General features: G+C 30.8%; 1 protein-coding gene across 3 annotated transcripts in view; it reads left to right on the forward strand.

Annotated features, from left to right (window-relative positions):
- Nucleotides 1-3,078: 3,078 nt before the first annotated feature.
- Nucleotides 3,079-27,411, forward strand: part of LOC148173736 (pseudouridylate synthase RPUSD2-like) — a 296,122-nt gene continuing 271,789 nt past the window's right edge. For 2 of the 3 annotated variants that reach the window (XM_088035906.1, XM_088035907.1), the window contains exon 1: nucleotides 3,098-3,774. In XM_088035906.1, the coding sequence (XP_087892032.1) occupies nucleotides 3,376-3,774 (399 nt within the window). In that variant the 5' untranslated portion in view covers nucleotides 3,098-3,375. Of the gene's footprint in view, nucleotides 3,775-27,411 lie in introns of all 3 variants that reach the window. The other variant, XM_088035908.1, reaches the window with a different exon arrangement.

Consider the following 27,411-nt stretch of genomic DNA (forward strand, 5'->3'; position numbering starts at 1 on the left):
ACACTTATTTTCGAACAGAAGAACTTATAGCAAAATTGTTCTTAAAAACTAAGATGGGCATTTAATTATTGTGACAGATAAATGCACAATAGAAAATAATAAAAAAATCATACTTTCTATTTTTGCAACTAAAAGGAAATAAGAACAGGCAACATTGCTGAACTGTCCACCCATAATTTAAATTTCTAGTATTTAAAGTCTTATTAATGTTTTTGTTATATTGTTGCTGTTAGAAGTATTAATTCTGATCCCAAATATTAATTTGGAAATTTTGTTTACAATAATTTTCATTAATTTTCCTCAAGGTTCAATTTTTTTTGCACCACGCGTTTTTACGCAATTTCTTTTATACCACAAAGGCATCGGGACGTGAGATAAGTCCACAAAAGTCTTTAATACAGTCGTGTCACAAAAAAGTGGGCTGCAATGCCATTTCAAAAATTTCTTATGGACTGAATATTCAGTGTAAAGAAAGTGCGTGACTTTCCGGACGCTTTGTACAAAACAAAAGGAAGTAACGGTCGGTATCGCAAAGAAATGAAATGAAACTAACAAAAGTGACCATGACAGATTCAAACTATTTAGATGTTTACCATATTCTGGAAAACTACCGACAAAGCCATTTTTATCTAGTGAATAAAAAGTTTTTGAATTTTTATATAGCTATTTAAAGTTCACTAATAATAAACGTTTTGTTAATTAATTTTTAAATATACATTGTTAGTTACTTAGCAACATAGGTTTTGTAGCAATAATTCTAATTGAGATTGGTGAGCTTTAAATCGTGACTATTGTGATTAGAAAAGAATTTTGAGTTTATGTCTCTCAAAATGCAAGACAGTATTATGTGAAATAGGATATTTCACAAATAAACGGCGACTTTCTAAAGAGATTTTGAAGATTTTTTGTCGTTTAGAAAAAGCTTTCTTAAGATAACCAGTAAGATGCAATAGAAAAACACCTAAAAAAACACATGTATCAAGTTACGTTGGTAAACAAATAATAGTTACATATTTGTTAAATCTGAAGTAAAATTTGTCAATAAAAGGAAACAACCAGAATATAAAAATGTGTAATAAAAAAAAACAACTTAAAACGTGTGTACATTCAGTTTTCAATGCGTAGTCAAACTTTTGGCGTTCTAAAAAACTTGTTAATTCAAATTAACTTGATTAATTATTTTTTAACCCGTGCGCTAATGGTCGCTCATTATCAAATTAAGGGTTTTCTAGGGGTGCAACTCTTGAAGCAAGATAAATAACTTTTAAAGAAAATTTCAAAAAATTCCAGACATTCCTATGGAAAAGTTTTCCGACGAATTTTCTCATCTGAATTTAAATTCCAATGACCATTTTGACCTAAAACTGCAATAATGGAGGTCTTTGACGAATTTCAAATTGTAGGTACTTATAGTTGTTAATATACCTCTATGAACTCTTTAAGAATCAGAAAAACTCATAATCCTATTAAAACTGTTTTTAAATACCTAATACAACTTTTCGCTTAAATTTTGTCAATTTTTAAATGATAAAGGAGTGTATTTTGTAGTCAAAAGTAAGATTAAGTATACTCCTTTTAAGCTATTGAAAAATTTTTGATCACGACTTTTTATTTATATAAATTTTGAATTTTAGTTTTGCCATCAAAATGACCGAAAACGACTTCTCAGGTTGTGTTTTGTGCTTTTAGTAACTTTTCTACTTACCTACCTATTTACTTTTAATGTAAATCTGCTGCTGTTGCAGATCCATGGCAAGCTACTATTAAAAGATCTTTGTCCACTTTTAACAGTTTTCGTTTAATGCTGCTTAATTTAATTACCACAAACACGTTTTTTTTTAAACGTCAAAAGAGTTAGAAGCAATTTGTTGCTACTAGCTCCTACGACATGTTTTTTGTATATCTGTGTTTAGTACAATCTGAAAAATGGCACAATTCATACATTTCAAGTTTTGCTTTTGAGATTTTGGCGTAAAGTGCGCAGGAACAACTCCTTCTTATAATTTCTTTCTTTTCTTCTTTATTCTGCTATTCTTGTGGTAATTAAGTAATGAGGTTTTTGATAACTTTTTATGTAATTAGGCTTAGGTCTGTTATGGGTTTAAATTAATTATAATTATTTTTATTCAACTCACATTTTTTTTGACAACGTTTTTAAAATTTAACAAGTTACAAAAGTTAAAGTAAGTGATAGTTGCTGCAGTAATAAGCATGTTTTTCCAATGAAAATTTCCCATGATCTCAAAAATAACAAAGAGGCCAGACTATAAATCCGTTGGAATTTGAATCGGGGAACTTTTTCCCTTGGAAACTTTTCCAATAATTTCAAGAATTTACTCCAAGTTCTTTAATCGAAAGATGTTAAAACAAAAATAACTGCACATTTTCGTTCTATAAAGTCCCCAGATTTACCAGTTCATGGCTTGCCGTTTGTTTATGAAACACTCTGTAGGTATGGTTATCGAGTCCTTCGTGAGTTCTGGAACACTTTGTATAATACACAAATAATAAATTTCCAAAAGTGGTGAATTGATTCTGAAATTAAGCTTAACAAACACGTTATTTGAATCTCCTCTCCATTTGTCACGTCTTTCTTGGTCGAAACTACGGGCACGACTGACTAAATAAACGATGAACTTAATAATTCGCGTCGTGAGAATTATAAGGTTCTAAGTGATTTTTTTGAAAATTTAAAATGTTTGTTTTACGATTTTTTTAAACATTTTCTATCAAGTATAAAAATGAAGTAATTTGATATTTTAACAAGCCAAAATGATATTAATAGATTCTGCCATTTTTTTTAAATAAATGCTTAATAAATTAAAGAGATATCACTGATAACGTGAATACTGATCAATTTAATGCAAATGTTAGTTAGAACCTAATAGTTCACAGGTCGCGAATTGTTGACCTAAATAATCGAATTAAAAGAGTAAGAAACGTTAAATGTTTATGAAAATGTTTCTATATAAGTAAACTATTTACAAAATATTTTAGGCCAACTCACACAGTAAATTAAAAATCCGAAAATTTATAATTCGCGCCCGGTAGTTTACCCCATTGCCAAGTTCACCCGTTTGCCGCTAGATGTCACTACAATTACTCAGTTTCACCACGTGCGTTTTGCGGGTTGTTGGTGATGTTAAAATTGGCGGTAACCTCTAAAGTACACTAAAAACTAGCCATTTCAGTAATTATTTTCTAATTAGACAATTTTCAGTTCAATTTCACATGCTTTTTGTTCACATGTCACATTCTTTTTATTTTACATTTCACAACAATAACATAACCTCACTTTCGGTTTAATTTTAGAGCATTGTTTTTACTTCATTTTCACGTGTTTTTAGTGATTTCTGGGCGTTGTTTTTAGGTTTTATGATCCAAGCAACTCATCGGCATCTGTTGCAGATCACGACATTGATTGTCAACAAACACAACAGCAGTTTAGCAACAAAATTCGTGGGCTCCTGTAGTTTGTGGATGTCCTTTAGATCATGTTACCGTGGTTTATTTGCGAAACATTTGAACGTGAAACAGTCGAATCTAACAGTTAAAGAAGTAAATAGACATAAAAGTGCAAGATTTGCCAGCAAAAGTGGTTTTATAATCATGGATTCAGCAAGTGCTGGTGGCAGTGGTGCTCCAAGTGTTGAAACTGCATCAGTTAGCACTCAGTGTGGTGATTTTTTCACAGTTGACGAAGAAAATATTGTTGTTATGGTGAGGACCTACTCTCCAGTTCCAGAAATTAAAATTGAACCAACAGACGATAAGGTAAGTCAATTGTTGGAGTTTTTAACAAATACAGGCTGTCCCTGAACAATACTGTCTTCAATTGGGAATTAGCAGTGTTGTCACAAATTCTAGTGAATGTTTAAAGTCAATAAATTATTCCTTATTTTGCACATCTATTTATGTTTCAATAATTGTATTTTTTTTTAATTTTTGATGGTTTATCTGGTTAAAATTCTATAAACGACAACAGAATATTTGCTGAGAAAAGCATTTATGTCATACAACTCTAAAACCAAGACAACTGGGTAAAAAGTTCCAATAACATAGTTGGCAAGATATTATAACTACCCTGCTTTAAACTTTAAAAATTTATTTTTTTAATGATATATATTTTTTTTTTGCAGACTGAACTGGGCGATGCGCTTTTATTTGATCTCTCGATATGATGACTTCTTACTTTTGACGATTTTTTGTCACATTTGTGTTAAATCAGTTAATGAAACTGTTTAGTTCTGAATGCATTACAAAAGCTTAATATGCAATTTTGAATTGTCCTATAAATGTTTTATCAAATTAAAGTTAATCGTAAAAGTTGGTGTGAAACGTCAATAATTTTTTTAAAGCCGTTTTTAAAATTAATAGGCCGATTTTGCTGGGTAGTGTACAGAGTTAAAATCTCTAGAATTCTCCTCGCTGAAGAGGCATAAGCCTAGAGCGGCGATTTCAACAGAAAGTAATTAACATCTTTGTCACATGTAAACTTTGACTGTACTTCTGTTGAATAAATACTTTTACTACTACTACTACTAGAATTTTCAACAATTTTCCAGTTTGCTAAAGTTAATAGACGAGCGAAAAGTAGAAAATTCTCCAATTTTTATAGCTGTAACACAAAAATTACGAATTTTAGTGGTGGTTGTTAAAACATTTTGTTTTCTCTCGAATATTAAAATTTCCAAGTATTGTGTTTTTTGTTCTACTATTTTGCAATTTGATAGAATTAATACACCGCTCAAAAGTAGTAGTTTTCCAAAAGTTCATGCTGAAGCAATAAAATTACCGAAATTTTAATGGTGGATGTAGGAAATTTTTGCTTCCTTTTTAATAGAATTTTTAAAGTCTACACTAGACTTTTGTAATTTATTAAAATTTATACATATTTCATATGTAGGTGTAACTTTTTCAAGTTTCTAGCCGATATACTGAAATTATAAAAGCATTCCGAATTTAAACAAAGGGTGTCTAAATTTTTTGCTCTGCCTTAACAATTTTTAAAATTGGGTTTTTTTGCTCTACAGTTTTTGCAATTTGGTCTAGTCAATTGACGAGTCAAAAGTTGTAGTTTTCTCAAATTTTATACCCGTTAGCACTAAAATTACCAAAATTTTTATAATAGTACATTATTATACGTGTATTATAAGACGTTGTATTGTGGTACAAAAAACGACGAAGGAGTACCACAATAAAGTCTTATAAAACTAGTGTAATCCGTTATGTTTTCTACTTTGGTCTACTTTTCGAAAAATCGTAAAAAAAACAGTTATGACTTTTTAATAATTACGTTATTGCAATTTCTTGGCCATCTGCCTTGGTTTTAGAGTTGTATGACATAAATGCTTTTCACATCTCGGCTTTTTGCAGCAAACATACTGTTGTTGATTATAGAAACCTTTAAGCCATCAAAAGTTGAAAAAATTAGGAAAATTCAAATATTATTACTTACACTTTCATAATGTTTCAAAATAAAAGTAATTCAACTAACGATGATTTACAATTTGATTTTTTTTTAAAAAGGAGGTATTCTGAATACATTGTTGGTTTTCGTTTTAAAGAGCAATTTTTTTTGAATAAAATTTTTTTCTGACGAATTGTGACCACACAAGGAGCGCACAATGTGCTTTCGTTTTTTGCATAACATTTATTTCACGAGCTATTCATGATAACGAAGAGAGCATTTGGAAAAAAAAAGTTACTTATTTAACCTCGTAAAAACATTATTGACATAATAAGGAGAACAAAATATACAATTTTTAGTAATTAGGAGTAGTAGACCCTAAACACTTTCATAATCGTCACATGTATTCAGACACATACTTCTGTTTTTAAAAATTAAAAAATAAAAAAAAATGGTAACGAACATCTACAAAACAGTTTTGCGGTATTCTAGAAGGAGTATGAAGTATGTAAAACCAATTTTTAAATCAAAAATTGCCAAGATAAAATTACTTTAATTCTCGTTTCAATCCACGTACTTTCTACACCACTGGCAAAATGCCCACCTGGAATGACTTGTTTTCTAAGCAACCAGCAACTCAATTTTTTGCTTACTTTTAAATCAATGGCGCTCAAGCAGATTTATTGAATTTTGTTTTGTAATTTTATCTCTAAAACAAAAAGACTTTATTCAATTTTGACTTTTAAACAGACGTTTATTTTGCTGTTACTAGGCCACTAAAGCTTTGGTTTATCCGCTAGGGGTATAAAAACTTTAATCCACAAGCTAAATAAAAATTTTATTTTGCTGTTTTGAAACCATGGTTATGATAACGCCTTGCTGCTCTTTCCATCCAAGAAACTTTTGATACGCTTTTTATAAGCATCTCGACTCTTTAATGAAAGCAAATTTTCCATTATTTCTTCGGAATCTTGCATGATTTTTGAACTGTTGGATGAATTTTTGACAATTTTTTGCTTCTTTGAAACAAACAAACAGCGTCGCCAGAGTCACTGCACATGCACACCTGATATTGTAGACGAATTTTTACGCTCATAAAATTTTTATTTGGTAGCTGTCAATTCTGACGTTTCTCGAATGTGAACTTTTTCAATGACTATTTTTGGGGCTTAGAGTGGTCAAAATTGAATAAAAGTTTGTATTACACGCCCGCCTAAAATGAATGTTTAACTCGCAGTCATTAAAACGCGCGAGCCTTCGGCTCTTGTGTGTTAAATGACTGCTTGTTAAACATTCATTTTAGACGCTTGTATAATAAATAACTATTTACTCAAACTTTTTTCTCCTAATAGGCTTAATTTGCGACAAGGAATTACCACAGTTTTTTGTACATGCACGAGTACATGCATTTCAAAAACACCCTGTATACGTATTAAAATATAAACTTTCAAGCACAATATCCATTAAGCACACAGACATGTTGTAAAAATTATAATGTTAAAATTCATCGCCAAAGTAGTTTTCTTCATGGAATGGCTGATAAATTGATTTGATATTTTAATAATTTTTTGGACGAAAGTTGGTGTTTTAACTGATAATTGTTAAAATCAAAGTTTCATTGAAAAGTTTGCATCGTGAAAATAGGGGTACCTACGTCTTCTATTCGAGGATTTAAGTCGTATTGAGGGTACATATCTACCTATATATTTAAAGCAAAAATATTTGAAATGTTAAGTTGCTAACAATAAGTCCATTTTGAATTTTTTCAATGGAGGTCAAGAAATCTTAATTTTTCCCATATTTGTTCTCAAATCTGAGATTTGAAAATTTAGGGAGTGAAAATAGAATGTTTTTTAATAATTCTGAAATAATAATAAAAGAATCCAACGCTAAACCCTTTTGTTTTCCTTTTTACAAAATTGAAAACCCATTTTATCCAAAAATAGTCTTAGCAACTTAAGCCGACGAAATTTGAGGGTGCCAAGCGGTATTTCCTACTATTTTACGCACTCTGCCCTTTACACTTTACATGCGAAAGTAGATTTCAATCTTTTTAATAAACTGTTTATGTTTTATGCTGGGTACTTCTATTAAATAATGCTTATTGCAGACATACACGAAATATGCACAGAATACATGCAATTGCAACGATTTTTAAATAATAATAACATGTTGGACATACATTATTCAGCTCCGTGAAAAATAGTGACTATAAAAATAGTCACAAGTCAGCAAACAAAAAGCTGACACTCAGGGCAAGTCACAAACAAGCGAACGCAAATATGAAAGAACACAAACAGAGGCGAATATGCATACAGGGGACATCGTTTAAAGCCTCCAGAGTAATGAGAGCAAATTTGAAAAATTGTACTTTGTATCATAGGTAGGAATTAAAGTAAATACACCCTAAAGCTTGAATTTTTCTACGCTCGGAATTTACTGTAACCATCTATAAAAAAGCCGTTGCTTGTTAATTACTTCACAAATGTGAAATTTTTGTAGCTTAATTAATATTTAAAGTAAAAGCAAGGGACAGAGAGACGTAATAATTATTTTGCTCCCCACAGGTTGTTTGAACATGTATGACCCTTTGAGGAAAGAATAGGACAGGCAGAGATTTACAGCGGTTGGAAACTGTTTTTCATAATTTAATTTACAAAGGTGATGACATTTTATCTATTAAATGAAAATTCGGGGGACCATTTTTGTATGTAATTGATTTAGCTTTGCAATTAATTCAGATTTGCATATTTATTAAAACGCAACAATCTCAATTTTCCCAAGTTTTATAAATATGACGTCAGTTGATATAATCATGTATGTAGAAATTTATATTTATTGAAATTATCTGTGGAAAGGCGTCCGAAAGTGGCTATAAATAAAAAATGTATGCACAGTTTGGGGAGAATATAATAAATAAGAAATAAAGGGACGCCAATATTGTGTAAATTACTTTCAGATGGAAATCGAATTGTGGTCCAATCTCCGAGCTTGAGGACAATAGAATGAATTTTGATGTTCTATAAAAATATCTAAAGAATGCTTCGATAAAGACGCTCTAATAACCGACGTTGAAAGCTGGCGCTTTTTGATTTCCTCTGTTGTTATTTTAGTTGATTATTAAATTCCAATTAGAATTATTATTAATTGGTTTTCGTTCATATAAGGTTTAAATTGTTTACATTGTGTCTTTGTGCGAGGATTTGGGAATCAAACTTTGAACTCTCGTTATTCGCGTAATGACTTTTCTAATTGCCAAAGTCCCTTTATAGTCGTAACGTGTTCATAATTCTTTACGATTATTATTAATAGAACTTCTGTGCGTTGGATTGTTTAACAAAGTTGTCTTAAAGCTTCTGGGGTTGAAATATTTCTCATTCTACGCCCACGAAATTTGCGCCATTGTCGGAAAAAAGTGTGTTTCTGGTTTGGTAGGCTAATTTCGTCTTAATTAAGAAGTTTCAAGTCTAATTCTGCGTTTGTTAATACAGTGGTTTATAAATTATCAGGCTTGTTACATGGTTTGATTTGTTTGTATAAAACGTTGTTTCCTGCCAAAATGAAAGGCTGTGTGTTTTGATTGTTACCAAAATTGACTCTTATTTGATTTTTTAAAATTAATCATATAATCTGCATAAATCATAAATAGCTCTGTCCTAAAAAAGTTCTGATTCTAGCAATTAATACGCAGAATTTCTAATATTCAATATTTCCAAGGTTTTCAATAGACGTACGGATTCCAGAGACTGCTAAATAAATATAAAATTACTACATATGTGTTGCTGCTAAGGTAACTGAATTTTCTTGGATTTATTTCCGCTGAGAAACTACTAATAGTTATTGGCTCTTTCCATCTTCCTCATGCAACTGAAAACTCTAATGCGCTTTTATTGTATCGCTTTAAGTGGACCCTAAAACACTTCTCCGCATTTGTTTCGACATAATTATACTTAGCTCTTCTTTTAGAATAAATTCTTTAGCTCGATAATTTTATTACAGGGGTGTAGGAAGCTGGAGTCACTAATGTGACCTTTTTTCGTTGGTCTAATTTACTTTGCAGAGGCTAATAAATACTGTAGTTCGTTGTTTGAGTAACGGAACGCTTCTTTTATTTAACATGTTGGGTTTAGTTTACTTGATAGATAAATTTGATTATTTCGGAGTTTTTACCAATCGTAGGTTGAATTTGTTCGGACTTTACTGCTTTGGAAGATATGTTGTTTGTCAATTATATTATTTCTCTCAGAACATTACAGCCAATCCAAAAACATTATCACATGTTAGTTTTTAAAACGTATGAATCAAGACTGCAGATTGGTTTATTGGTTTCAAAATACATATTGACTGTACATTTGCATAACAAACATCAAATTTAACAGGAGAGACGAAAAACATTTTGAGTATTAAAATTGACAGATTTTATTCATTACAAACTGTCAAAAGCACTTTTCTTTAGTTTATATTCTGTGGTTATATGGATATTTACATAACAAGTGCGGAAAGTGACCAATTTCGCACGAGTGTGAATGTAGATGCACGAGGCGCCAGCCGAGAGCAGATATTACACGAGTGCAAGAAAGACACTTTCAATTATTTTTCCTACGACCTTTCAGCATCAGGAAGAAACCATAAGTCTCGACAATAGTTCATTTCTTATGTATTCTAAATGTCATTTTTCTACGACTTTATATAAAAGTGACGAATTCCACAGTTAAATGGTTGATGTTTTTGTGCATCCGATTAGGCATGTTGTTTTACAGTGAATCGTCTAGATATTTGAGACCAAAATTTAAGAGTTACATTAGTATTTCAAAATTACTGTCAATTTTGACAGGTCTGTGCGGATATATTCATATCGCACTAGTGACTTTTACTTTCGTAAATGAATGTACGAAATCATCAACTTTTGGGGTCATTTAACCGTGTGGAAAATGCTACTTTCATATGGGGTCGCGGGAAAAATTAATTTGATAGCTTAGGACTAAACGATTCTGTAAGACTACAAAAAATGTAGTCTGCCAAAGATCAATTTCTTAGGTCGTTAGAAATTCTCGTGGATTAGGCCTGCTCGATATACTACCGTGCGCTTATTCATTATTTAGATCAAAGAATGCGGTGACATTTTATCCGTATGTCTTATCGTTTTGGAATATTTTTGTAAATTATGCAAGACATTGACAATGTTGCTTGCATTCTCACATAAATCAATTTATAAACAAACGACAAAGTTTATTATCGGATGACTTCTCTCCCGAGGAAACGTTAAACATGAAAAAGCAATACCAAAACTTTGCAACCGCTATAAATTAAGAGCATAATAACATGAGTGTATTGTTCTGAGAAATTTAACTCGAAATTGACAACTTTGATGTTCACTTCACAGTATCAATAACTTGTTAAATCAAAAACAAATATCCACGAATGCTATGAAAATGTATGTTGGGTTGCAGTTTGAATTTGGTCAGGCCCATTGTTTTTTGTTAACCACGGTGTATATAAATTGGCACGTTTTTTATGTTATTGAATACATTTTCTGGTGGATTAGGTGTATTGCAGTTTTCAAAATGATCTGGAAATGGCTTACTTGGAGTATTTGAGTTGTGTGATACCGGCACTCGGCTGGTGTCTCGTGCATCTACATTTCCACTCGTGTAAAATTTGCACTTTCCGCACTTGTTATGTAAATATCTATTGGCTAGGTTAGACGTTTTTCTGTTTGCAATTTATAATTTTGTTGTGATTCGATTAGGAAACTAAGCCTAACAGCAAAGTTTATTCAATAAAGACCACTACGCAATCATTTCTAGAAAACACCATTTGTATGCGAATACCTACCTACATCAGTTTGCACAGCGGATTTTTCAAATTGCCACAGAGAAGTTTGGATAAGTTTCTCGTCGCCTCATAATTTATTACGAGCTTCAAGAGTACCAAAAAAGCTCAAAATCTCATTTTTCAAAAATTCTGACTCGGTTTTGCAAACGCGTACATGCAGTCGATATGTAGTCATCAATCGCTTTATTTCAAGCAACATTAAATTTTTTACTTGGTACGTTGAAAGAATAAACTTAAAGTAGTTGTTTTAGCATCTTTTTTCTTTGACAAGTGATAGTTGCATTTCAAATGCAGGTTGAGTGAACTATGTGTATCACTTATAAATCTATGATTCGGTTAAAATCTACAATGTTAATTAACATTCAGGCTTAGCCAACAATGTAGGTACAGTCTATTCTCTACTTACTTACTAAACGGCAAGAATATCCGGTAAAGCGACGATAGATTTTACTGCGATAGGACACTTATAGAAGACCTAGGTCAGATCTAACAGGAATTATTTATTGATCACTACATTAAGGAAATCGATTTGATGTTTGACATTTTTATGAGTCATTCGCGGCGTTCGTACTCGTATAAAATTTTTACTTCGTTTTTTACTTTGAGAATTTGAATTTTAATAGGTTTATCCAATAATTTACAAAATCGAGCTGAAATTTGATACCTTTTTATTTAGAGACTAAAAGTTAAGACAAATCTGAGTATATGGAGAGAATATATACAGTATGTCCCCGGATTGAGTTCACAAGAGGGAAAAAAAGTTTATTTTCCATTTTACAAAAAAATGACAAAGGAATAACATTTTTTGCTTATTTCAAAACAGATAAATCTGCAATTAAAATTTCAAAATTATTAGTTTGTAGTCTTAAAATTAATTTTTTCATTATTTTTTTTTTATTAAATTTTGTAATCGTATTTAATAATAGCAGGCTGTGGATTCACAATATCAAATAGTGCGTTAAAGATTAAAAAAAAAATTACCCAATAATGTGTAAGTATTAAAAAATTGAAAAAAAATGCAATTGCATCCTTAACAATAATTGAGAAAATTCGAAACAGTCTTAAAGAATTACGAGTTAGAATTGAACTATGTGCTTAAACAGGTAATGGGTCAATCAAATAGTGGAAATTGGTTTGTGTTAAGGAACAAATTTCATTCCTTTGACATTTTTTGCAAAATTAAAAATAAAAAAGTTCTTCGTTATTTTTTGTTTTTTTCGATTTTAAGAACACAGCTTCATAATATTAAAGTTTTAATTAAAGATTTATTTATTTTAAATTAAGCAAAAATATTATTCGTTTGTCATTTTTTTGTAAAATGAAAAATAACGTTTTTTTTCCTCTTGTGAACTCAATCCGGGGACATACTGTAGATAGGTCTCTCAAAAAAAAGCAACTAACACAAAGTTTCAGACTTAAAGATTTTTTTCTTTAGTTTTTATTCAAAATGTTTAAAAGTCTGAATTGCAAAGGTGGGAAAATTTTTAGTACAATGGACATATAATTTAAATACGAATTATTTTTTTGTCAAAATAGAGCTTACTTTTTGTGAGACATCATTTATACCTACTCTTGTTTGATTTTTAAGTTTTATACAGAGTGTTTTTGAAGTGCATGTACAAAACAGTTCTGCGCCAACTTAGAAGGAGTAGGTATGTATATGTATGTAGTATGAAAAACCAATTTTTCAAACAAAAATCGACAAGGTAAAATTAACCACAATCCACGTACTTTCTACACCAATGGCAAAAAACGCAACTGGAATTACTTGTTTCTTAAGCAACCAGCAATTCGATTTTTTGTTCACTTTGAAATCAGTAGCGCACAACAAATTACTGAAATTTTTGTGTAATTTAATCTCGAATACAAAAAGACTTTTACTAAAGCTTTTTCTCTAAATACTCAGTTTGTAAGGAAATTACCACTCCCTGTAATATTCATTCACAAAACATAAAAATTGGAAACCAGATGGACATTTGACAATTACAAATGTCAAAATTTCAAAATGAAATCTTTAATTTCGACTCACTCTGCAAGAAAGCGTTAGAAATAGGTAATTTCTGCTTTGGGAAGTTTTAACTAAACTCTAAGGGTGGGTTTTTCCAACTTTTAGTTAACTTATAGTTACGTAACTAACAGTTAAAAATGGCTAGAAGTTAACTTCTAAGTAAAAATTTTCGTGTTTTTCCACAATATTTCAGCTTAGAGTTAGTAAACTAATAGTTAACCAAAAAAATTGTTATGCTGTCAAAATTTAAATGACGATTTTTAGTTATTCTTGGCTAATTTTTGACTTTTTTCCAAACTCCATAAGATCTCTTTACAACATTTTTTGTTTTGATCTTTGATTTGTTGTACAAGGTGTTTATAAGTGTTTCTAGCATCAAGGGTGGCTTTGAAATGTCAGAGAAATTTGCCACTTATTACAAATGTGAATTTAGATTTTTCAACTGACATTTGTAGTTAACCTCAATCATGGAGAAAAGTAAGTTTTGAAAAAAAAACTGTTCTAGTTGTGGTTTCAAACCCAAAAATCATAAACTTGGACACAAAACCGTAAATGAAACGTCATTGGCGTAAGTGTTATAATTAATATTCAGGATAGTTGTATTCACTATGAAAACAAAGCGGCAAAGTAATGTATGACAGGAATTCCAGAGCCAACTTTGATGCTAGAAACATTTATAAACACCTTGTATAAATTTTCTGCCATATTTCAAGTTTAGCGTAAACAAGTAGAACTTCACAAGATAGCCGCCATTTCCCAAGAGAACACAATTTTTATAATTACCAGCTGCAAACCTACGCATCAGTAAAAAATAACAAAAAATATGCACATCATAAGATCCTGGCCAGCGAGCAACAATATCTAAAATATTTGTGATAGTTTGCACATTAAATGAAAAATATTGTTTTTGGTTTCTGTATAAATGTATAAATTAAGGTTTAAGAGAAGCCAAGGCCTCAGTACCTTTTTTTATTGTCTTCGACGTAGTGAATTTATGAAGCCCATTTGAATTCGCAAGTATTTTTGTAAAAACTCAAAAATCGTAAAAAGTTATAGGGGAGTACTTTTTAGGCGTCGCCACGCCACAACTATCGGAGATAAAAAACAAATTGTTGCGCCAGTTTCTAGAGCTTTGTCAACTATACGCTTATGCAGATTTTTAAAATTTGATCCTTAAAATTAAAGACAATTTTAGGGCCGGACCCTCTATCTAGCCGACAAGCGAAAGCATTGGGAAAATTCGGTTGCCTCCCATTTTTCAAAATGCTTTACTCGTTGTTCTAACAGACGACGTCTTCTCATAGGCAAATAATCCTCACCATTACTGTACACATTTATATAATATCAATTATCTATTGTGACACTTGTAGTAAAATTTGTAAATTCTTAATTCTGTAAATTAACGTTAAACTACAAGTTAACTCGAACTTCATGTACTAGTCAAATTAAATTGTGAGTTAATTTAGAACTATTAGTTTAGGACAATGGAAAAACACTTATATGGTAGTTAACTATTAGTTATGTAAGTAAAACTGTAAGTTAAATAAAAAAGGAAAAACCCAGCCTAAGGAGTTCTCTAAGGTAAACTAAAATTAAAGTAACTAAACTGACATTGACAACAAACTTCAAAGTACAGTCCTATGAAATGCTGATTGAAAAGTTCACTCTGATTTTACAGAAATTAAAGGTAACTTGATCTTTATGTTTTGTTAATAGATGCATTTATTTAAAAATACAAAAGTATGCATGTTGGCAGAACTTTCCGTATAAAGTTGTAAATTTTGAAAAGTTTGTTAAGTATTTAAGTACAGTATAAGTTAGTTACAGTGAAAAGCTTAATCTTTTTATGGTTACAATAATATGCAAACACAAATTAGCTGGTCTGAAAAATAATATTTTTGTTTTTTCGAGTGTCAACGTTAGGCTACCCGCTTTGGTCTATTTTCCCCACCGAATAAAAAAACTGTTCTTATTAAAACTAAACATAGAACGCAATCCATTTGTTGAAGAGCGACTGGAATCATTCAGGGTTATAAAATATTTCATTTATCTCCGAGCATCTTTTTATAATAAACAGACAGCTCTTAAAGTTTTTCAAGCTAACGAGCTCTTCGCGTAAAATGTTTATTTTTTACAAAATTTACTTGTGCAAAATTAAATTGTTTCAGCTCCAGCTAATTAAGTCTGCTTAATACTGCAAAAACTGAATTTGAGAGCTTTCACTGAATGAAAGCTGTGTAATACCTTTTAATTAATTTAACTGTAATTGAAATGCCATCCGTAAATTGTCTGAGTATTTTGTCCTTCTTTCTAGACTCGGGCTGAAATTAATTGTTTCACTTTTTTGAAACAGCTGGCAGTTATAATCTCACGGAACGTAAAATCTGTCTTGGAGCGTTGACGTGGAAGTTACCACTAGATGCATGACGGTTCAATTTTCTATCATTTAAGGAGTATCTTTGGAAGGTCTTGTAATATGTATGTGGAGTCAATTGATATTTATCGTACTTATTTCCTAGAACAAACTCCGTAAATTAGCAGGTAGTATCTGGAAATTTTGTTTGAAATCCCAAAACAATAAAGTTTGATAACGGCACTTCCCGCAGCATATCTGGAATGAATTTGGAAAGGGGTTTTAATGGTTCTGTGTTTAATTAGCTTGCTTCTCTCCGCAAACAAGCATATCCTGTGACAAACTTTAAAATTTCAAAGGCACAGTATGGTTGACCTGTGATTGCCTCAACGTTAATTGTGCGATTAAAAGATTATGATTTTCTTTTATGACGTTGGGAAGGTCATCAAGTAACTAACTATTATGTACTTTGTAAAGTTTTATCATCATAATTTATCACGGGACTTTGCAAATTTCTCTGCATTGCAGTATCCGAAAATTCAATGAAACCCAATTTGGCGGTGGTCACGCCAGCAGTGTCACACATGCGTTTTTATAAATTGTAGGCCTCTTCATGGTTATGGGCAAAGGAGTAAAGGATAAACTACTAGGCCAGTCAATAAGAACATCGGGTATACGTGAAAAATAAACAAAATTCCAAAAGTTTTGAAATTTTCGTCAAATGTGTATTAAGTAAGAGGAATGATAAATCTCAATTTGCAGCATCGTAGGAGGTCCGGAAGTTACTTAAAAAAATTGAAACGCGTTATTTTCTTTAACTATGCGAACAAAATTACAAAAGTCTTGCAAACTTAATACAATGAAAAACAGTATTCTTTGTATCTTGTATTAAATTTGCAGCTATTTTTGACATCCGGAACTTGATGATTTAGTAAAAATTAATGTTTCTATTAATAACTCAGAGAAAAAAAATGCAAAAGTTTTGCAAATTTGTTAAATTGTGCTTAAAGTGGCTTTGGATATTGACGTAAATTTGCAGCATTGCAGGATGTACGGAACATATTGCAATTCTATTTGACAATTCGATATTAACAATTTTCGATCGAAATAGCCGAACAAAATTCCAAAAGTTTTGATAACAAGTTGCAAATGACGAGAATTCAATTACAAACACATTCTTAAATTTGCAGCTTCCTATGAGCTCCGGAACATTGTTATATCACAATAAACATTGAATTTTTGACGAATTTAAAAGCGATGTCGCTCGTTACGAGAGTGCAACAAGGGAAACTATATTTTGTCTACTACGCTAAACTTGGATAACGAAGAATGATTCTGATAAAATGCTCCACTGCTAAAACACTTTTTTTGTGCTCTCACATTACCTTATGGAAATTAAGAGTGTTTGAGTTTTAGTCCGGTCAAAGTAGACATAAAAATATTGACCAAATAACAAAAACTCCGACAGAGCCAAATATTTGTGGAGACCATGGGTACACCAGTAGAAATAAAATGCCAAAAGTCCCCATAGATCCCATGTGTGCTAAAAAAGTTATTCAAGGTCAAAGGTCAAAATTTTCGGTTTTTTTGATTTTTCTCGAAAACGGTAAGTTTTTTCGAAAATATAGTTCAAACAAAAATTGTAGATCATAAAATTATCTACAAAAAAGGTCCTTATACTTTTTTTCCTAAAGATCACCATTCCTAAGATATTTCCGTTCTAAAAGTTTAAAGAGTTACATTCTTGAACAATTTAATGCAACAAATACATTTGTTGTGGTTGGTGAAGATGTTGATTTGTTGATACTTCTTACTGCCCGGACTCCAATTGATACAATTATTTACTTTTTAAAACCTGGGAGGGCTCAACAGCGAACAGAAATGTTTTCTTCAAAAAGTTTATCTGCTTATCCAAAATGCCAAAACGATATTTTATTTTTACATGCGATAACCGGCCGCGATACTATGTACATCAGCAATGTTCAGAAGAGGAAAAACATCAGTATTGAAATTATTTGAAAAAAAGGATTTAATTTATTGCGCTAAAGTATTTGAAGAAATTGACTCTTCTCCTCAAACGATAATTACAAAAGGAATTCACTTTCTCCTTGCAGTTTATGGAGCTCCAAAGAAAATTAATTGTATTGCCAAGTATAGATATTTGACTTTTGTAAAAAATACACGAAACAAAAAACAAGTACAACTATCTTGTCTTCCTCCAACATCGGCTTCTGCTCATCAACACTTGTATCGAGTATACTATCAAGTTCAGACATCGCTAGGCAATCAACTGAACCCCGAAGACTGGGGTTGGAAATTAACAGATAATACTTTGGAACCGATTCAAACTATACTCCCACCTGCTCCAGATAAATTTCTAAATACTATTTTTTGTATTTAGTATCAACAAATCAACATCTTCACCAACCACAATAATTGTATTTGATGCATTAAATTATTATTAAGAATGTAACTCTTTAAACTTTTAGAACGGAAATATCTTAGGAATGGTGATCTTTAGGAAAAAAGTATAAAGACCTTTTTTGTAGATAATTTTATGATTTACAATTTTTGTTTAAACTATATTTTCGAAAAAACTTACCGTTTTCGAGAAAAATAAAAAAAACGAAAATTTTGACCTTTGACCTTGAATAACTTTTTTAGCACACATGGGATCTATGGGGACTTTTGGCATTTTATTTCTACTGGTGTACCCATGGTCTCCACAAATATTTGGCTCTGTCGGAGTTTTTGTTATTTGAAATGTCTATTTTGACCGGACTATTTGCTGTTTAGGCGATGATTTTCTTTGTAGAATTTGGAAAGGATTATTTAATAGTTTCTTAAATTTGTTAAAATACAGTAATATTATTTTTAAATTTAATTAAAAATATAAATTTTAATTTTTTTTATTCTGAAAGCTCTGTGATAATGAAATAATGTACGTTAACTTTTTTGTTTTATTCTTAAATTTACCAAATTAAAAAAATTGAGATAGTAGTGAAAAATTCCTTTAATATCACAACATAACTAGAAAGATGTTTTTTTGTTTGTGTAAATTTTGCGACATTTTTGATGCACTTTAACACCACGTAATGTCTTTAATACGGATGCCTTTCCGTCTTTTCTTAATTCACTACACTCCACCAAGGACCTTAAACCTTTTTGTTTTACGTAATCATATTGATAATTTAAAGTTTTTCCGCACACAAAACAGTTAATTTCCCAGTCACTCATGATGAGGTTCAAGTAATTAATGACATTATCGGTTTCTGAGACCCTACAATTGATGATTTTCGCGTTTTTTCTCTTTATCAATTGTTAAAAAGTAAAGCGAGGACAAAAAATATGGTTTGTAAGCATTTTATCTGAACCATTTGGTTGTTATCAAACTTTAGCTTATTCAGAAATACAAAAGAAAAAAACACCCATCATTGGGCGAAAGAAACGAAAAATTGAAATAGGTAATTTATGTTACTCAGGTGAGTAAATATGTATTGTTGTCTTTGTTGCACTCTCGTAACGAGCGACATCGCTTTTAAATTCGTCAAAAATTCAATGTTTATTGTGATATAACAATGTTCCGGAGCTCATAGGAAGCTGCAAATTTAAGAATGTGTTTGTAATTGAATTCTCGTCATTTGCAACTTGTTAGCAAAACTTTTGGAATTTTGTTCGGCTATTTCGATCGAAAATTGTTAATATCGAATTGTCAAATAGAATTGCAATATGTTCCGTACATCCTGCAATGCTGCAAATTTACGTCAATATCCAAAGCCACTTTAAGCACAATTTAACAAATTTGCAAAACTTTTGCATTTTTTTTCTCCGAGTTATTAATAGAAACATTAATTTTTACTAAATCATCAAGTTCCGGATGTCAAAAATAGCTGCAAATTTAATACAAGATACAAAGAATACTGTTTTTCATTGTATTAAGTTTGCAAGACTTTTGTAATTTTGTTCGAATTGTTAAAGAAAATAACGCGTTTCAATTTTTTTAAGTAACTTCCGGACCTCCTACGATGCTGCAAATTGAGATTTATCATTCCTCTTACTTAATACACATTTGACGAAAATTTCAAAACTTTTGGAATTATTTCGATTTCATTGTCTTTGTTGACTGGACTATACAGTCAAATCGAACGAACAGTGGATACAATGAAAGAATTTAAAGGCCCAGTAAAAAAACACATGGAAATTTGTTTCCATATAACGAAAACTCGAATATAGCAGTCTAATAAATTATAATTTAGTGCCATGGGATGGGTAGCCTATATGTAACGAACTTTCGTGGCACGACATTTTCCTTCGTTTTTTTTTGGAGTTTGGTTACAGTCCAACAGCAATTCTCTCAGACGGCTTCGATCCAACCTATGGAAATCTTTGCACTAGTTGCCAAATATTGCGTGATTGCGACTTTCTGCATCCAAAGTTTTAGATCTGACGAGAGAAAGCCCTGAATGTCAAACTCCAAAATGATATAAATGCAATCTACTGTGAATTTCAATGCAGATGTGTCGCGGCTTTTTTTTGTGCAGTTGTAGAAAAAGTACAGTGTAAAACAGCAGTGCAACAAAGATGTGAGATTTTCCACATAAAAAATCAAAATCAAAATTAAAATTAATTTTATTAGTGGTGCCATGTATTAGGAGATTCGAAAATTACAAGTGACGTCAACAATTGTCAGATGTGTCAGATCAGTTTTAGATGGTTTTTCTGTCAAAACAAACAACCAAAAGTTTTTTCAATCTCGCACTGTAAGGATTTTACTTTTTTTCAACAAAAATCCTGCTTACAGTTTAAATGTAAATAACTGTTCCCACTGATACAGGGTGATTTTGAAAAAACGGTAGGCGTTGTAGAATATTTATTTATGAACCGATTTCAAAAATTAAAAAAAATAAGTTAAATGGTTTTTAATTTACTATAAACTGATGAATTTAGAATTTTTTTATTATTAATAAATAATTATTTAATTAAACTTTCTTGTTTTAAATTGGCACTTATATTTTTTTTTGCATAATTTGGAAGATATTAATTTTGTTGATTCAGAAATGTGTAATATGTTCTACGTTTAACAAAAAAATATTTTTAAAAAAATTATTAAAATTGAAAAAAATAGACAATAAAAGATAATAAAATCTAAATGCATGGTGTCAATTGTGCAATGAAAAAATCGGGATGGCGTTTCAACAGTATTTTAATTAAATTAGGTAGATGTTTTTTTTTGATTTGTAATTATTATTGTCTTTTGTTATCAATAATTTCAAAAAAGATTGCCAATACTTTCTGTTATTGGCTGCTTTTTGACATTACAATAACGGTATTGTTTTATTTGACAGCACGCACCTAGATTTTATTAACTTTTATTGCTTAAATTTTTTAATTTTTGATATTTTTTTTAAATATTTTGTAAAAATTGAACATATTTCACAATTCTGAATTAAGAAAATTAATATCTTATAAATTATGAAAAAAAAATATGGGTGCCAATTTAGAATAAGAAAATTGAATATTGCCCAAAAGATACTAAGACATTTAGAAAAATTCTAAATTCGTCAGTTTATAGTAAGTTAAAAACCATTTAATTTGTTTTTCAAATTTTTGAAATCGGTTTATAAATAAAAATTCTACATCGCCTGTTGTTTTTTTAAAAATCACCTTGTATGAATTGCCATAGTCGCGTTCGGTTTGTGCATACTCGTGGCAAATGAGTATCATTGTATGCTCATTGTACAATATACTATTTTGCATTTAATTATGTAGTATACGAATTAAATGGATCATAAAGATTGTCGAGATTTAAGCCTCACAACAAAAAAGCGGTGACTATTTTAATGGCATTTAAAAAAAAAATGCAAAAAAATTTTAGATGATAGGCATTTATCTTGTAAATGAAAGTGAAAAAATGCGATTAGAATTTTTGTTAGACATTACTATTCAGTCTTGCAATAACCTAATCCTAAATTAAATATTGAGGAATAATGTTATAAGATCCTGTTAGCCATATTACTAGCTACTTTTTGTTATTGAGGAACTCACAATTACCTATACAAAAAACTTGGTTTTATTGTTCGTACGAGACATATAGCTTATTTCACAAGAAGATTGTGATCAAAACGCCATTGAGTGTGGGTCGGTTAGCAAAGAAATTTGTAGTAACTCTTCGAAATTTTACATATTAGATTAATTTTTATTGTGATTGTCGTAAAGATTCAGGATAATTTCAGGAAATGAAAAGATCTTTTAAGTTGGGTCTGAAAAGTTGCCATTTAGAAGCAACGCCGAGTTATATCCACTCATTTTATCCGCGAATTATACAGAGTGTACCTGAATAAAATGCAAAGATTTTAACCCCAATATCAGACACCCTTGTAGATTATGATTCTGCAAAAAAAAATCGAAATTCGAATGGGAAAAAACCCCCTTGAATTACTTGTTATTCGACGCTTATGGCACTGAATTCAACAATTGTGTCCTAAAGACGATAAAAACCGTTCAAATAAAAAACGTTTACGTTTGCTTCTTATCATACTTGTTTAACTTTCACTTAATTACTGTTTTTAAAAACATCTTAAAAACATTTTCCAAGGTGGCTATTGCGAAAAATTATTTTGTTTGAAATAAATAAGGCACTCAAATGGACCAATCTTTATTTCGATTGGTTTGTAAGGTGGTTTTGTGGATCTAACTGATATTTTATTTAGAGACCAAATAATGAAAAAGTTACCTGAAGCTATTACGAAAAATGATCAAATGCTCTCCATTGGACAATTCCATTTAGTTTCATCCGTAAAGAAAACACTTTTTGAAACTTTAGCCTCAGTATAACACTTTTGAAGAAACCACTGGCAAAGAATAAAGAAAAATCTAACTCAAAATAATCCAGATTTGAACAATTTGGCACTGTAAAACCAACATTTCTCTACCAAGATCATTGTTCAACTGACGGGAACTCCGATAAAGAAATTTTTTGCCACTTGTTTATTGGCGTTTTTATTCCCAACTTGTCGATGGCCTGGACTGAACTTGACATTGGATTAAAATGCAGTGGCGTCCTGCCTTTTCTGCATAAAACTGCATAAAACGCGAAATTTTGCCTTGATGTCAAACTGCGTGGTCTGATATTGGGGTTAAAATCTTTGCACTTTATTCGGGTACACCCTGTATGTATGTACTTGAAACTTTGAAAAAACACGTAAAACTTTAACACGTTGTTACAACAGTTTGTTTGCCATAAGAAGTCAAAGATCTTCATTTTCAAAATTCTTAGGAGTTCACCTCGGTTGCTCGAAAGTTTAATTCCTTTAGGCGTCTAGAACACTCGATGTTTTTCTGCGGATGACGTTCAATATCCGTCCGCTTTACTCCTTGCATTCGTGTGCTGTCGACACGTGCCCTTAAATAGCTAATCAACATCGTCGCGACGTTAGGGTGGCGCTAGGCGCCGCCGTTACACCAGACTCCTGCATCAACATGATTGCTCTATACATTTCTAAATGATGCAACTGAATATATGGCATTAGTGGAAGCACGTGACACCATCGGGAGCTTAATACACACATGACGTGCCTGTCTTATAAATAATCAGTTAGTCTCTGATTTACCATTATACGCTAGCTTAATATTAAATTGGAGTATTTGATTTAAGAGCGAGGTGGTGGCAGACACTACTACTACATTCCACGACATTAGTATGAATTGTGTTGTTAGCTCGCTGGTAATTTATTTACGAATGCACTTGCCGTAAAGCAATGCAACGTTTTACTACAATTTCTAAATGAAGATTTCAATTTGTTTACGCCACTCTTACTTACTTATAACCAACTTTCTTAATCTTTTTTTCATCGGTTTAATAAGTTACGTTTCTTTGTTATTCGTTTAAGTGCAACTTTTATCACGATTTTTATATTTCATCTGATATGATATTCGATGATGAAACACAGCAAGTATACCTATGTGTTATGAGCACCTCAATTGGATATTTTCTCAGTCTCGGTTCATTCATTATTAATGATGCTGTTTGTGTTCAGAATTTCATCTTTAACATTAGTTTGAGATATGGTGTAATATTCTATGTTCAAACATCATTTCTGCACTATCCCGCTGTCCCGGGTAATTTTTTTAAGGTCTCTACATCATGCTGCTCTATTTCGAGCTTCATCGGCAGAAAATGTGTCTAGTTAATACTGCAAGCTGTATTAGAAATTCATGGCGTGTTCGTCGGTAAAGAAAATGTGACCTCTGCTCCGAAAAAAAAAGAAAAAAGAAACGATATCAGTCACTGCTTCTGGCCAAGTATTGACGCAAACAGTCTCCCTTGCTGCTTACGAGAACAGTTACCGCACATATTATTAAACACGTTATGTCGAAATAATGAATGATACAAGAAGGCTCTCTGGTCGATTTCCCAACTGTTAATTTGATATTTCAGTCAATTGTCACTCAATTAGAGTCGGAAAAAGTTTACGTGGCACTCAAAGAAGCCCTTAAAATTTGCTTAAAATCTTCAACATTTCTCTATAAAATTCCTAATTCTGTCAATTTTCGTTCTAGATCAATGAAATTTGGGAAGTTACTAGTTTTGAATCATCTATTAATTGCACCAAATTACAAAATTATAGAGCGGAAGACACAAATTTTAGGAATTTTTATTTTCTAGATAAGTCAAAAATCTTCAACATTCTGTCAATTTTTGTTCTAGAGCAATGAAATTTGCGGAGGTTACTACTTTTGAGCTATTTATTAACTCTACCAAATTACAAAACTATAGAGCAAAAAACAAAAATTTTAAAAATTTTGATTTTCCAGATAAGTAAAAAATCTTCAACGTTTCTCTATAAAATTCCTAATTCTGACAATTTTAGTTTTAGATCAATGAAATTTGGGGAACTTACTAGTTTTGAATCATATATTAATTGCGCCAAATTGCAAAATTATAGAGCGAAAGACACAAATTTTAGGAATTTTTATTTTCCTGATAAGTAAAAAATCTTCAGTATCTTTCTGTAAAATTCCTAATTCTGTCAATTTTTGTTCTAAAGCAATGAAATAATTTGGGGACGTTACTACTTTTAAACTATTTATTAACTGTACCAGATTACAAAACTATAGAGCAGAAGACAAAAATTTTAAAATTTTAATTTTCCAGATAAGTCAAAAATCTTCAACATTTCTCTATAAAATTCCCAATTCTCTCAATTTTTGTTCTAAATCAATGAAATTTGGACAAGTTGCTAGTTTTGAATCACTAATTAATTGCGCCAAAGTGCAAAATTATGGAGTGAAAGACACAAATTTTAGGAATTTTTATTTTCTAGATAAGTCAATAATCTTCAACATCTTTCTATAAAATTCCTAATTTTGTCAATTTTCGATCTAGAGCAATGAAATTTGGGAAGGTTACTACTTTGGAACTATTCATTAACTGTCCCAAATTCCAAAATTATAGAGCGAGAAAAACAAATTTTAAGAATTTTTAATTTCCAGAAAAGTCAAAAATCTTCAACATTTCTCTATAAAATTCCTACTTCTGTCAATTTTAGTTCTAGATCAATGAAATTTGGGGAAGTTACTAGTTTTGAATCAACTATTAATTGCGCCAAATTGCAAAATTATAGAGCGGAAGACACAAATTTTAGGAATTTTTATTTTCTAGATAAGTCAAAAATCTTCAACATTTTTTTATAAAATTCCTAATTCTGTCAATTTTTGTTCTAGAGCAATGAAATTTGCGGAGGTTACTACTTTTGAACTATTTATTAACTCTACCAAATTACAAAACTATAGAGCAAAAAACAAAAATTTTAAAAATTTCGATTTTCCAGATAAGTCAAAAATCTTCAACGTTTCTCTATAAAATTCCTAATTCTGTCAATTTTAGTTCTAGATCAATGAAATTTGGGGAACTTACTAGTTTTGAATCACATATTAATTGCGCCAAATTGCAAAATTATAGAGCGGAAGACACAAATTTTAGGAATTTTTATTTTCTAGATATGTCAAAAATCTTCAACATTTTGTCAATTTTTGTTCTAGAGCAATGAAATTTGCGGAGGTTACTACTTTTGAACTATTTATTAACTCTACCAAATTACAAAACTATAGAGCATAAAACAAAAATTTTAAAAATTTTGATTTTCCTGATAAATCAAAAATCTTCAACGTTTCTCTATAAAATTCCTAATTCTGTCAATTTTAGTTCTAGATCAATGAAATTTTGGGAAGTTACTAGTTTTGAATCATCTATTAATTGCGCCAAATTGCAAAATTATAGAGCGGAAGACACAAATTTTAGGAATTTTTATTTTCTAGATAAGTCAAAAATCTTCAACATTTTTCTATAAAATTCCTAATTCTGTCAATTTTTGTTCTAAAGCAATGAAATTTGGGGAGGTTACTACCTTTGAACTATTTATTAACTGTAAGTCTTCAACATTTTTCTGTATATAATTATATACAGGGTCCGGCAACACTTGTGTCCACCCCCAAAATCGCCTTTAATTTTAAAGACAAAATTTTGAAAATTTGCATACGCTCACAGTTGACGAAGCTCTAGAAGCTGACAAAAAAAATTTGTTTTTTACCACGGTTTGTTTGGCGTCGCGACGCCCAAGAAGTATAATTTTACGCGATTTTTGAGTTTTTGCAAAAATATTCGCGAATTCAAATTTTTTTCGACATAACTGTAACACAAATATTTCAGTTTTTGTTTTAAATCAAATACAAATTGTGTTTAAAATTTGAGAAAAAAACGCTGCTTTATCAAGTTAGTTTTCAAAATTATGACGGCGCAGTGGCAAACTACGTTTACACCAAAATTTCACAAGTCACTTCATTCACTTTTATAAAGGTTAATTTTGATTAACACTGGCATGTTGCACTTTATGAACACCAGAAATCGTTAATTAACTTAGACAAAGTGACAATTTCACCAAGTAAGACTTTTGTTACAATCTAAAGCGAGCCAAAAGATAGATGTCATTTGTGACACAAGATGTTGACAGATGGGTGTAAACGTAGTTAGCAGTTTTGACATAATGAAATTGGAAACTAACTTGATAAAACAGCATTTTTTTCTCAAATTTTGAAGACAATTTGCATTGAATCTAAAATCACAACTGAGATATTTTAAACATATTTGTATTGAAAAAAAAATAAATTAGGGGTTGATATCACAAACCCTCACAATTACCTAAAAATTACATTGTTAAGGCGTCGCGACGCCAAAACTATCAGTGATAAAAAACAAATTTTTGCGTCAGCTTCTAGAGTTTTGTTAACTGTGAGCGTATGCAAATTTTGAAAATTTTATCTTTAAATTTAAAGTCGATTTTGGGGGTGGACACAAGTGTTGCCGGACCCTGTATAATATAAATAATAAAAAAAAGTTAACGTCAATTCGTCAATTCTTAGATTTGGTGTGCATCTTGCTATCGTTCAGGAATTTATCAATCAAGTCAGTCCTTCAGTAAGTATTTAAATGTCGAAATAATGAATGATACAAAAATGCTGTCTGGTCGATTTCCCAACTGTTAATTTGATATTTCAGTCAATTGTCACTCAATTAGAGTCGGAAAAAGTTTACGAGGCACTCGAAGCCCTTAAAATTTGCTTATCTTAATAAATCCTATTTTTAGTTACAGAAAATTATTATGCTCGTCCTTAATGAAGCTTCCTCTCAAAATAATAAATGAGATGTAGACAAAACGTCTCCGACGATTAAACAGGAATAGCAGGCACTGTATCTTCTTTTTTGAAACATCGGAGACAGATAAATTAATTATCCTGTGTTAGTATTGA

Source organism: Gnatocerus cornutus, chromosome 5 (genome assembly GCF_029298725.1).
Source record: "Gnatocerus cornutus isolate USDA-ARS CGAHR chromosome 5, icGnaCorn1.1, whole genome shotgun sequence".
In the NCBI taxonomy this organism is placed as follows: domain Eukaryota; kingdom Metazoa; phylum Arthropoda; class Insecta; order Coleoptera; family Tenebrionidae; genus Gnatocerus; species Gnatocerus cornutus.